Raw genomic sequence first — 13,741 nt, 5'->3', positions numbered from 1 at the left:
CAGCAGATTCCCTATTTTAGGCCAAGTGACATCACCACTGGGTCTCTGTCCTATGCAATACAGGCAGATCATAGCTCAACCCTAATGCAAGCAGTGGACTGGCTCTTGAAGGGAGTTAAAAATGCCTTGATGTGTGGATGTCAGTCTAGAGGAGTTGGCATTCTTAGGCAGAATGCATGTGCTTATAGACCTCCTTAGGCAATGCCTGTATGTAATGCCGGGTCTCCATGACTGAAAGAAAACATTCAAGTAATAAAAAGGGGCAGACCAGGGACAGTAAGGCTGGAAAAAAAGAAAAAAGTTATATGATGCTGGGCATCCTCTAGCAGAGAACCGAGGCAAGCTCTGACTTGCTGCAGCTTCTTATCCACAGTGGAGCCTCTACAACTGGGCAAGACTGAGGGCTCGTTCACACCAGGAGCTGTGCTGAAAGCTTTGTCGCTTGTGTGTCCTGAGAGCACAGCACCACAATGCAGTGGTGTAAACTTAACAGAAAACAAGTCATGGTCTTTGTGTCAGGATTGCACTGGGCAAGGCCACCCAGCACATCCTAATGTAAATGGTGTGACCCTACTGTAAAAAGGTAATGTCGGAGGTCAGCGTTAACCTATACATAGAACAAGGTTAAATATTTAAAAAAAAAATTTTCTACCACTGTATACCTACAAAGTGTTATAGCTAAATTTTTTTTTTTATTATTATCCAAATCAATATTAAAAAAGGGAAGAAGACTTAGGTAAATAATTTACATTAAGCACTTGAACTTCACCACTCTTCAAACAGCTATAGACCTAGTAATACCTTTGTTATTACTTGTTGATGCTAAAACAATTTTTTTTTCTTGGAAAAGATCCTCTTTTGGCAATACAGTCTTGCAAAACATTTTCCCATTTACTGTATTCTAAAGCCTTCACCTTTTTCTTATGCTTAAAAACAATGGCAAAGTTACACTTTGGACAGGCGTCACATCATATAGACAAATCAGAGATATATATATATATAAATCATATAGAAGGAAAATGCATGGGAACACCAGCTATGAACTAATTTTATTTCCAAACGTGTTGATGTATACTGGTGCCTACAAACCCAAACTACCACAATATTTGTTTAAATCCAGGGGCTTATCAAATCATGCAATACAGTCTTTGCATCTTAATGTCAAGGAGATGATGGTAAGCCTAGCAGGAGCATGTTTGCTAATCTTTGTAATGATGCCAAAAGATGCAAACTTAATAAACGAAACTAGAAAGAATGAATGACTGAAACTAGAAGATACTGAAGCATAACATGTAGCCTTTGCATTTGCTTAAATTTAGGAGGCAAAACACACGATGTAAAAATAAGCCTTTACTGATGTGGACTGTGATATCACACATGGTACATAGATTCAGAGCTGCCTCATCTTTTTTTTTTACTATTTTCCTACATTAAAAAATAATCTTATAGAAAAGATTGTTCTAAAATACATACACTTTGTGATATGTCTATCTCTCTCTCTATATATAATGTATATCTCTCTCTTTATATATAATGTATCTCTCTCTCTCTATAATATATATATATATATATATATATATATATATATATATATATATATATATATATATATCTCTCTATATATAATGTATATACATCTCTCTCTCTCTATATATATAATGTATATCTCTCTATATATAATGTATATCCATCTCTCTCTCTCTCTATATCTATATATATATATATATATATATATATATATATATATATATATATATATATATATATATATATATATATATATATATAAAATGTATATCCATCTCTCTCCATCCATCTATCTCTATATCAATCAATATATCTCTCATTATATACATATACATATATATATATATATATATATATATATATATATATATATATATATATATATATATATATATATATATATATATATATATATAGACCTCTCTCTCTCTATATATATATTATATAATATCTCCCTCATTTATATTTATATGCCACCAACTTTCTTACCCTACCCCCTGAAATTCAAATCCTTGACAAATTGTCAGTCAAGCATTGCCCTTCACCATGAAGAAGATTTACTAAATAAAATAACTAAGAACAGTAAAGTAAACTGCAAGGGGGTGACCGGACCATCTGTTTGCATATTTGAGTAAACGGGTGCAAACATTCACTCATGGGTATGGCAGCAATCAAAGAACCCCTCCTAGTTATCATACATTGATATTCAATGCATACAGTGCTCTCCTAGTTTGCCATGTGTCTTAAACATACAAATGATCTTGCTTCATAGCATACAGTTTCTAAAAGGCAAACCACAGAAGATGCACACCAAATATTTTTGATACGTCAGGTTTAAAAGGCATATGCAAAGAAAAAAAACCCCGTATGCTTTGCTGTCATATGCAAAAATCGGAGTATTTTCCACTGAAACCTGTATTTCATATATCAGTGAATAAAATCTTGTGCGCTGACTAGTGTTTGATTATTTGGCATAGACACAAAGATTTGCACATGCAGAATACAATACATTGTATGAATTGCTGAGGCTTTTAGAAAAAAAAAAAAAAACTTTTTTTTTTTTTAGTCTCCTTTAACAGATGCACCCTTGATTCGGTGTATGTTATGTGCATTTAAGAATACCAGCAGCATTTGTTTATGTTTTATACTATGCAGTCTGTGCATGAAAATTCACACACATTGTGGGTAAATTGTGCACTCATGTATCAGGCCAAGTGAACCCTGTCAATTTGCAAACTTTTAAAAGCTCTGGGTTGCTGACCTTTTACTAAAAAATCTGCTTGTAGTTTTACCAATTTTTGAGTAACTGACCTGGAAAAGAAATGTGGCATGCAAGTTAAAATATCATCAGAACTCTAGATCAATAATACCAAAAGGACAGCAAGGCTACATATTACTTTTAGTTCAGTCAAAGGAAAAAAGTACCCCCCCAATACTATGGGACTTTAAGGGGGAACTCTTGTTGACAATGTGTTTAAAACATAGAAAATGTATTGTTTAAAGGTTAAAAAATGTAATGGTGTGAAACAGCACCATACATAAGACAGTACATAATATACATATAGTATGAGAGAAACACTTCTCCTATAGACCAGCGCGTTTTGGGAATATCTCATCTTCAGGGTCATGAAGGAGATGAAGGTGGTTGAAGGTACTCTGGAAGAGAAAAACAGAGTCTACAGTTCGAGAACATAAACAGAGCAAACTTTGCATCAACATATGGAACATAACAGCCAAAAACGTGCACATACCAATACTGTGTCATAAGATCCAATATTTCTAAAAAAAAGTAAAGATGAACCTTAACAGGTAGAGAGACACATATCCAAGTGGAAAAATGACCACGTAGGTGGAAAATCCTCTAGGCTCAAAAAGTCCCTCACAAGGATCCCCAAAACAAGACTCCGCTGCAGACTTAAAAAGCCCAACGTAAAGCTGGACCTGTAGGAATGTTAGTCCTACAAGAGAAGAAAAATTTTCACATAGTAATAAACGCATATGGAAAGGAAACCTAGATGTTAGATAATATTGTTTAACATGAAACCCTTAGTATATCAAGTTAAAAATCATGTAGTGAAACTGAAGAGTATGTAACAAATTTTAATTTTATCTAGATTGTATAGGGTAAGGCCACATAAATGGGGATACTATATATGAAAGGTATAGAAACTGGTTAGTATGGCAATTATTCACTCTAAAAATGACCAGTGAAAGAAGGGATAGAGAGCCCTCTATCCTTCAAACAGTAATTTAACTAGGGGAATTAATACCCATAGCGAAATACATGAAGTACATGTCAAAGCATACAACTCTACCTTGATGACATGCGTCGGTGATAATCACCAAGGAGAAACCCAGAACAGCAGCATCCGCACGGAGCAGATGTGCCGTCCGGAGTTATAAGGAGACGCAGCCGCATACGCAATGCTCTCGTTAAGAGCACCGTGATGTCACGCACTGCTCTGAGAGCTTTGCGATGTTCCGTGTAAGCGGCATCATTCCGTTATAGAACACGATGTTGCTGGGCATGGTAACACCCCGCGGAACATCGCAACGCTCTCGGAGCAGCACGTGACGTCAAGGTGCTCCTAACGAGAGCATTGCGCATGCGCCGTCGTCTCCTTATAACTCCAGACGGCGCGTCTGCTCCATGCAGATGCTGCTGTTCTGAGGCCCTCCTTGGAGATTAACACCGACGCATATCATCAAGGTAGAGTTGTATGCTTTGACATGTACTTCATGTATTTCACTATGGGTATTAATTCCCCTAGTTAAATTACTATTTGAAGGATAGGATTTAGGGCTCTCTATCCCTTCCTTCACTGATTATTTTTAGAGTGAACAACTGCCATACTAACCAGTTAGTATACCTTTATATACAGTATCCATATGCATGTGGCCTCACCCTATACAAGCTAGATAAAATTTAGATTGGTAATGTACTCTTTAGTTTCACTACATGATTTTTAACTTTATATACTAAGGGTTTCATGTTGAACAATATTATCTAACATCTAGGGTTCCTTTCCATATGCGTTTATGTGAAAATTTTTGTTCTCTTGTAGGACTAACATTCCTACAGTTCCAGCTTTACGTTGGGCTTTTTAAGTCGGCAGCGGAGACTTGTTTTGGGGATCCTTGTGAGGGACTTTTTGAGCCTAGAGTGGTCATTTTTCCACCTGGATATGTGTCTCTCTACCTGTTCAGCTTCATCTTTACTTTTTTTTTTTTAGAAATATTGGATCTTATGACACAGTACTGGTATGTGTATGTTTTTGGCTGTTATGTTCCATATGTTGACGCAATGTTTGTTCTGTTTATGTTTTCGAACTGTAGACTCTGTTTTTTTTGTTCCAGAGTACCTTCACCACCTTCATCTCCTTCATGTCCCTGAAGGGGGGATATACTTCAGGATTCCAAAAACGCGTCAGACTATAGGAGAAGTGTTTTTCTCATACTATATATGTATATTATGTACTGTCTTATATATGCTGCTGTTTCACACCATTACATTTTTTAACCTTTAAACAATATATTTTCTATGTTTTAAACACATTGTTTACAAGAGTTCGCCCTTAAAGTCCCATAGTACCGGGGGTACTTTTTTCCTTTGACTATACAAAATATTGGGATGTTGGCAACAAAAAATTGAGTTCTCTCATTCTCCACAGTGGTTCTTCCTCCATAACTTCCTGTTGCATCCCTGAGACTAAGGGAAATTTCCACAGTGGTAAGCAAAACAGCAAAAAAAATAACCTGGCAGGGATTTTAACTTTTCCTCATGCTACCCAAATTGAAAGAAAAGTTTTGGCTATACATTCACTTTAAAGTGGTTGTAAACCTAGTTACACCACTTGTACCTGCAGGTAAGCCTATAATAAGGCTTACCTGTAGGTACTGTAAATATCTCCTAAACCTGCACGGTTTAGGAGATATTTACCATATACGCTTGCACTGGCGTCATCACAGCATGCGCACTGAAGAAACGGCTCGCTCGTCTCGTTTCTTCAGCAGCCGTGCTGTGACCAGCAGCTCCCGCGCCCATACGTGAGAGTAACGTCATCGCGGCTTCAGCCAATCACAGCGCTGGAGCCCGCGAACCCAGAAATAACTCCGGTACACATGTCGCCGGTCACACCGCCAGTGTGTGGGGACCTCTGCAACAGCTTAGATCTACGGTAAGTATTTCATATTGAGCTAGTATGCGATGCATACTAGCTCATTATGTCTTTGTCTTACAGGGTTTGTTTGTTTTCAGGTTTACAACCACTTTAATGACATATTACTGCCATTATACTCCTTTGTTCTTGAAGATAGATCTATCAAAAAAGTGGCAATTTACTATTTTCCATTACACTTTTTGCAATTTTCTGGATGAGAATAAGAAAAAAAAATTCTATTAATGTAGCAACATCCTATGAAAAAAAAAAAAAAAAAAAAAAAAAGAAGAATGAATACAATTTTTTTTCCCTTCTTAGAGATATGAATTGTTTGTTTAATAGTTGTATACCTTTGTCTTCAAAAGGTTTAATACCACAAAGAGAGGAATCATTTTCCAGTATGTACGGTTTATCATAACCAGCAATAACTGCCCCCATATTATTCTGGATTGCAAATACCAGCATGATTAGAATGTAATTTTTTTTTTTAGTTAGAGTTATAATTAACCACTACAGCCCCGGACCATTTGGCTGCCCAAAGACCAGAGGGTTTTTTGCGATTCGGCACTGCGTCGCTTTAGCTGACAATTGCATGGTCGTGCGACATGGCTCCCAAACAAAATTGACATCCTTTCTTCCCCACAAATAGAGCTTTCTTTTGGTGGTATTTGATCACCTCTGCGGTTTTTAGTTTTTGCGCTATAAACAAGAAAAAGAGCGGCAAAAAAAAAAAAAAAAAAAAAACGCAATATTTTTTACTTTCTGCTATATTAAATATCCCCCAAAAAATATATTAAAAAAAACATTTTCCTCAGTTTAGGCCAATACATATTCTTCTACATATTTTTGTTAAAAACAAAAAACGCAATAAGCGTTTATTGATTGGTTTGCGCAAAAGTTATAGCGTCTGCAAAATAGGGGATAGTTTTATGGCATTTTTATTAATTTTTTTTTTTTTTAATTGTAATAGCGGCGATCTGCAATTTTTATTGTGACTGCGACATTATGGCGGACAGATCGGACACTTTTGGCACTATTTTGGGACCTTTCACATTTATACAGCAATTAGTGCGATTAAAAATGCATTGATTACTGTGTGAATGTGACCGGCAGTGAAGGGGTTAACCACTAGGGGGTGCTGCAGGGATTAAGTGTGTCCTAGGGAGTGATTCCAACTGTGGGGGGCTGGGCTACATGTGACACGACACTGATCACCACTCCCGATTACAGGGAGCTGTGATCAGTGTCAGTGTCTCTAGGCAGAATGGGGAAATGCTTGTTTACGTCAGCGTTTCCCCATTCTTCCTCGCCGTGAGACGATCGCGGGTGTCCCCGCTGACATTGAGTCCACGGGATCCGTGATCACACTCACGGAGCTCACGGCGCACACACGCGCCCACAATGCCGCGTCTTAAAGGGCAACGTACAGGTACATTAATATGGCTGTACATGCCCTTCTGTCGACGTATATCGGCGTGAGCCGGACGGCAAGGGGTTAACATATCTATAATATGTGTAAAAATGTAGGACATTGGTCTCATAATAATTCATATTCAATAGAAATTTGATATACTACACACATAATTAAATGCCTGCATAGAGTAAAATATTGAATGATTCAATATTTTTCTCTATGCAGGTATTTAATTATGTGTGTAGTACATAAAATTTTCTATCGAATATGAATTATTATGAGACAAATGTCCTACTTTTTTACAACATTATAGATATGTTAATTATAACTCCACACAACATTTGACCCTCCACGTACTTCATTCAAAGTCCCGCTTCCTTGTTCTCCTTCGTACCTGTGCAAAATAATGGAAAGCCTGAAAACATGACCTGTTGGGGCGCCTTGAGGACTGGAGTTGAGAAAATACTGCTGTTGTAGACAAGCAGATTAACTCCCAATTCAGGTAAAAAAAAAAAAAAGGGTCAGCTTGGGAAATAATGATACCGATTTTAAACTACAAAACCTTCTCAGGTTTACCAGACTTGTAAAAGGAATGTGTAAAGGTTTTACCTTCTTAATATGCATGTCTTCCAGCAGAAGGCTTTTCTCTTTCAAATCAGGTAGAAACTCCTCGATAGCTGCCTCCTCCTCTTCCTCATCATCATCTTCATAACTGCCCGTACTTTTTCGACGGTTTGCCTCGTTTACATTGATGATCTGTGAAAACAAAGTATTCAAATTAGCATAAAAACACGCAAGAACGGCAGGCAGAACGAGCAAGTTGCAGCATAAATCTATTGAAATATACAATTCTTCAAAACCAAAATCACTAGTATTTTCCCTGAGACACAATCTGGATTTCTGGACATGACATTTTTACAGCTCTTTATATATTAAAATATAGCTTAGGATATTCCCAAAGTGAATTAGCAGCTAATCTGTACCCACACAAAGAATAAGCCCTCAAGCTATAGTACAACTATGTTGATAGTTGTACTGTTATGTAAGCTATGATGATAGAGATCAAATTCAAATGTAGGAACTAAAAACAGATTCACAACATAAATCAGCAATTAAAAATGACATTTTCCTTTGCTAAACTTCTGTAAAGATGTCTTTTTTTTTTTGTATTCCAAATTAAAAAAGCATTAAATTATATAAAACATATATGAATCTTCTAGGGTACGTGTATTGGTTAGAGGTAAAATAATCGTTACAGATAACCTCTGTTGCCAAATGAATAAAAAAAATAAAAATAGATTTGGGAAATTTGACCAGTTTACCATGGTCTATGCTGATTAAAACTGTAATTTACAATGTATCATTAAAACTGCATTAGGTAACAGTGATCTGAAGGTCAAAAGAATAAAAGATTTTTGGGTCTAATCTGCTCCGACTTGGCGATATTTGCTCAAGTAAATGAATCCAAATTATTTGGTTAAACAAAAAAAAAAAAAAAAATTTAAATCTAAATAGTAAAGGATCTACCTGGACATAAGGTTCCTGGGCACCGCTAGCAATATAGAGGATTTTGACATTCATTGGTTTTTGCTTATTCTTCATTGTAGCTGTTCAAAGCACCTCACTTCTGTAGACATGTGGTTTCTAAATCAGAATAACACAGCTCCTCCAACAGAAAGTTTCACTTTGCCTACTACAATTTCTACTTTCCATTTCCTGAATGGAAGGAGGAGTTTAGTGCGTGAAACAACTTGCCTGGCACTCTGTTCAATTCTGTTTCTACTGCTGCTCTGGCCAACCTCCAAATAAATATCTGATACAAGAGTGGAAGAAAAAAAGGAAAAAAAAAACACCAAACACACGCTTCCAGTAAGAAAATATAACCTTAATCTATTTTTTTCTGTACTCCTTGTCTATTTTTTTTGCCATGGTCTGCATTTTTATCCATATGCATTGAAATATTTATATTGATGAATTCATGATCATTTCTTTTCAGCGAGGCTGCAGTCATAATGCAGTCACTATTTGCCATGTATCATATAGATCTAGTGCCAACACATAAGGGCTGACAAAACAGGGTTGCCAGAGTATAAATGCCAGACTTTCATCTTAATAAAACTTTTCACCCACATATTAACCTCTCATATTTACCATCTTGAAAGAAGTTTACTCTGCCTTATAAATGTGTTTTTATTCCTGCATTGAAAAAGACCTAGACTTTTTTTTTTGTTCTCTATTATTATTATTATACAGGATTTATATCACGCCAACAGTTTGCACAGTGCTTAATATAAAACGGGGATAGTAGAAATTACAACACCGTTCAATACTTAAAGAATAGGAGGGCCCTGCTCATGGAGTGAGAATCCCCCCCCCCCCATTTTTCCATTTGAGTGAACACACAAAAAAAAAAAAACACAACTCATAGCAATCCACTATCAGAACATCTGTTTTAGACAGTTCATTCCTTTGTGTTTAGTCTGTTACAGAGCACTTGCAAATGTACATATAACCAAAGTTTCACCCAAATACACAGTGGAAAGAAAAATACCCCAACTAAGATGAAGGTATGTTATCTAAAAGCCGCATAAACAAGGCAATGAAATGTAAAAAAGGGGTGCATTAAATGTACATTTAAAGTGATTCTAGAGGCTCAGTGTTTTACCTTAAAGGGGTTGTAAATCCTAGGTTTGTTTTTTTTAACAACAAACACATCATACTTACCTCCACTGTGCAGTTCGTTTTGCACAGTGTAGCCCCAATTCTCGTCTTCTGGGGTCCCCTGGCGGTGCTGGCAGCTCCTCCTCACATTGGTAAATCCCCTGGGAGAAGCACTCTCTCTGGGGGCTACCTTGCAGGCGCGTTCCCGAGTACAGCATTTGTGTGCATAGACACAGAATGCCGGACTCGGGCCCCGCCCCCCATCGCCCGTGTCATTGGATTTGATTGACAGCAGCGGGAGCCAATGGCTGTGCTGCTATCAATCTATCCAATCAAGAGCCAAGAACCCCCGGGCAGAGAGGTAGAGCACATCTACAACGAGGGAACAGACAGGCTGAGGTGAGAAAAATGGAGGGGGCTAGGGGGCCGGTCAGTGTCAGACGTTTTTTCACCTTAATGCATAGGACGCATTAAGGTGAAAAAACATGAGGGTTTACAACCCCTTTAATATATTCTATGCATCAGGGTAAAAAAGCTTCTGGGTGCTCTCTCCCCCCAGCTCCCCTTTATACTTACCTGAGCCTCATCTTGATCCAGCGATGTGCATGAAAGCAGCGGCTCTCCAAGGTCTCTCTCTGCTCACTGGCTCACACGGCCTATTACTTTAACTTGGGAGGTGGAGGGGGGGGTGGCATTACTGGCTGGTGACCCTACTGACCACAAGCAATTCCTTCACTTTGGGGGAACTTCCTCTAACTCTTCTGTCTATGGGACAGGGAGAGAAGGGAAATCGTTCTAATAGGACACAAGAGGACAAAATAAAACTGGTCAGGGGTTAAACTTCCCTTACTATATCCAAAAAAAAATTGCCTTTAGTTTTACTTTAGTTCAGGGGTGCAAAGCTAGGCATAGTATTTTTTATTTATTTTATTCATTTCAGGTACTTATATAGCGCCGTCAATTTACGCAGCGCTTTACATATACATTGTACATTCACATCAGTCCCTACCCTCAAGGAGTTTACAATCTAAGGGTCCCTAACTCACATTCATACATACTAGGGACAATTTAGACAGGATCCAATTAACCTACCAGCATGTCTTTGGAGTGTGGGAGGAAACCAGAGTACCCGGAGGAAACCCACGCAGGCACAGGGAGAACATGCAAATTCCAGGCAGGTAGTGTCGTGGTTGGGATTCGAACCAGTGACCCTTCTTACTGCTAGGCGAGAGTGCTACCCACTACACCACTGTGCCGCCCGTATGGCAGACAGCTTCCTTAGCATCCAGTCAGAAGCTACAAAACACTGATCAGTGGATGGTGGTTCAGAGGGGCAGAGCAAGGTGGAGAGCTGCAAAGTAAAGCTGGCATAGGTGGCAAAGTTCTTTTTGCGCCCATCATCATGTCAGTACTTCCAAATTAGAACCGTGTACATAATCATCAAAAGCTAAATTTCATCCTATATGAATTCTTGGTGTACTTCTGGATAAATGTTACAGTTTTGCAAGTCATAAAAAACAAATTTAGGGATCATTTATACTTGTGTCGCCGTCTAAAGAGCGATCCGCAGTGAAATGCTTTTCAGAGGGAGTTTGACAGGCATCCTGTTTTAAGCCTGGAAAGCACACACCGTCGTGCTGCAATCGTGGGCATTATATGTGGTTGCAAGAAAGTGGTGGTGCTGCCCTACTCACTTTAATGGGTCATGTTCAACTGTGGTACTGCTTGTCAAAATAAGGGGTACAATTTTTAAAATGTGAGAAGAGGTCGGAGGTGTAAAACTGCTCCTCCACCAACCCTAGTGACCACAAGTGTAAACTAGGCCTATCGCCATTGTCTCAGTAGAAAACAAACAAACATTTACAATGCATCGACCTGTGCATCCAATGAGGAAAACAGTAGAAACCATTGTTAAATCAGTTTGTCCATTGCAGATAGTGTCACTGTAAAATGTACAAAACATGAATTACAAAAAAAAAAGATCCTTATAGTACATACAACTCAAGAACAACATTTAATATAGTGCAGTTCATCAGTGGCTGCATTAGTTTGCTTTTTTTACCACCTCAAGATCCTGCCAGCTATACATTTTCTATCCTAGAGTGACTACACTGGCTTGTGGTATTGCATCTACGGAGCAGCAGCATTGTCACATTAGGACTGGACTACAGAACACCACCTCCTCATCTCCATAACATAACACACAGAGAAAGGGAGACTTTTTGAGTTAACACTGCAGATTGTACATTAGCTTGCTGAATTTCTAGCAGGATCAATTGCTACTTTTTTTGCACTTATTGAACAGGTATACAAAAATGCTGGAAAGTATATTTAACACATGAAAAGGAAGCAAATACAAGAAGCTGTTTGTGATTTTATTTATCCTTATTACAGGTACTTAGTGTTTAGATACACTTTCATTTATGAAGAGCACACCACTGCCACTTCAAGGTTCGCAGGACAAATATATGAAGAGATAAAAACACGGGTGTGCACTAACTAGATTTAGGTTGAATCAGCTGATGAGGAAGTTGCTGTGAGAGGTCCCCCCAGGGACAGCTCGAATTCAAACATTGCCTGAAATGGGTGGAAAATGATGGGCTGAACAGTGATGGCATCCTTTCAGATGACGTCACTTTTCCGTGGTGCCACTGTAGTTTGGCAGTTGCATGAGATGTTTATTTCCACAATTCGTGTAAACAGACATAAAAAAAAATCAATCCCTCTTACTTTAGATTGGTTTCTACTGAAAACGGTGAATTATCATACTAAAGCCATTCATAACAACAAATATTGTCTAGAAATCACAAAAGAAATCTATACGGAGTAGGAAGGGGACTTAAGTCGGCCATAGATGGAGCGATTTTCGCTTGGTTCCCCACAGTCAGTGTTGATGGGGGAATCCCTCCCGTGGGGCTATTATGTTCAGTGTATATAATAGCCACTAGCAATAATCGCATGTAAAATCTGACAGGTTGGTTGTACCAAAGTTGATCCATCTATCAACTTGGGTACATTCAGCCTGGCCATACATGGTTCAAATCTTGGCCGGTCCCTGCTGAACGGGTCAGGATTCGAATCATCTATCACCGGCTTTATTGTGGCATTGGTCATACAACTGCAAATCACCTTACAACGACTCATGCAGCTTTAGGTTTGTGAACAAAAATATCAAAATTTATAATAAAGTCATGCTTCTAAATCCACCATCTAGTCCAGGGGTGTCCAACATTTTGAACTTCCTGGGCCACATTGGAAGAAGAGGAATTCTTCTGGGCTGCACGTAAAATTAACAATAAGGACTGCTGAAGAGCAGAAAAAGTCAGGCAGATCACTGATATAGATAATGTACCGGAGTAGTAAAATCTAATTTTTTGTAATATTTTTTATTATAAAAGTAAGAGGGCAAGATAAAACTAGTGCAATATTGGACACTGCTTTTGATAAACGAATGCATCGATATCTGGTTGGACGGATTTAGTAGCAATTCTCAATGAAGTCTCAAGGAGCTCATCAGATATTTTAGTTCTAATTTTGCCCTTCGTGTGCATCATCCTTGAAAATAGTTGCTTAAAAATATAGGTGCTGCTGAAAACTGGTGACATGAATAAGGCATGATTGTAGAGTGGGATATTTTTCTTTGGGAAGCTAAAACTTAAAAAATTCCAGTAGAGAGACACTGTCAAATTTTTCTTCAGCCACATGTGTTCTCTAAGTGTAAAAGCATTTTTACAAATCCACATTTTTAAGTAAGTTTATGACTTTGTGTTGGGCCACAGGTTGGACCTACCTGATCTGGTCGGTTTTTCTCATCTCCTGTCTAGAAGTTAAAAAAGAGGCCTTGGTTAAGAATTGTTACCTAAAACTCTTAATTCGTGCAGTGTGCAAAGTGACGTAGGCCATTTATACTAAGGCTACGTTTTTACTAGTGCAACTTGCCATGCAAGTTTGGACACATTGATTTCAATGGCATTACTTT

General features: G+C 38.0%; 1 protein-coding gene across 7 annotated transcripts in view; it reads right to left on the bottom strand.

Annotated features, from left to right (window-relative positions):
• Nucleotides 1-13,741, bottom strand: part of NCOA7 (nuclear receptor coactivator 7) — a 254,603-nt gene that overhangs the window by 30,377 nt on the left and 210,485 nt on the right. For 6 of the 7 annotated variants that reach the window (XM_073627200.1, XM_073627204.1, XM_073627205.1 and 3 more), the window contains one exon: nt 7,711-7,857. In XM_073627200.1, the coding sequence (XP_073483301.1) occupies nt 7,711-7,857 (147 nt within the window). Of the gene's footprint in view, nt 1-7,710; nt 7,858-8,628; nt 8,805-13,741 lie in introns of those variants that run through there. The other variant, XM_073627207.1, reaches the window with a different exon arrangement.

Source organism: Aquarana catesbeiana, linkage group LG04 (genome assembly GCF_042186555.1).
Source record: "Aquarana catesbeiana isolate 2022-GZ linkage group LG04, ASM4218655v1, whole genome shotgun sequence".
NCBI lineage: Eukaryota > Metazoa > Chordata > Amphibia > Anura > Ranidae > Aquarana > Aquarana catesbeiana.
The sequence above is the reverse complement of the archived record's forward strand: the minus strand, read 5'-3'. Positions and strand labels throughout refer to the sequence as shown.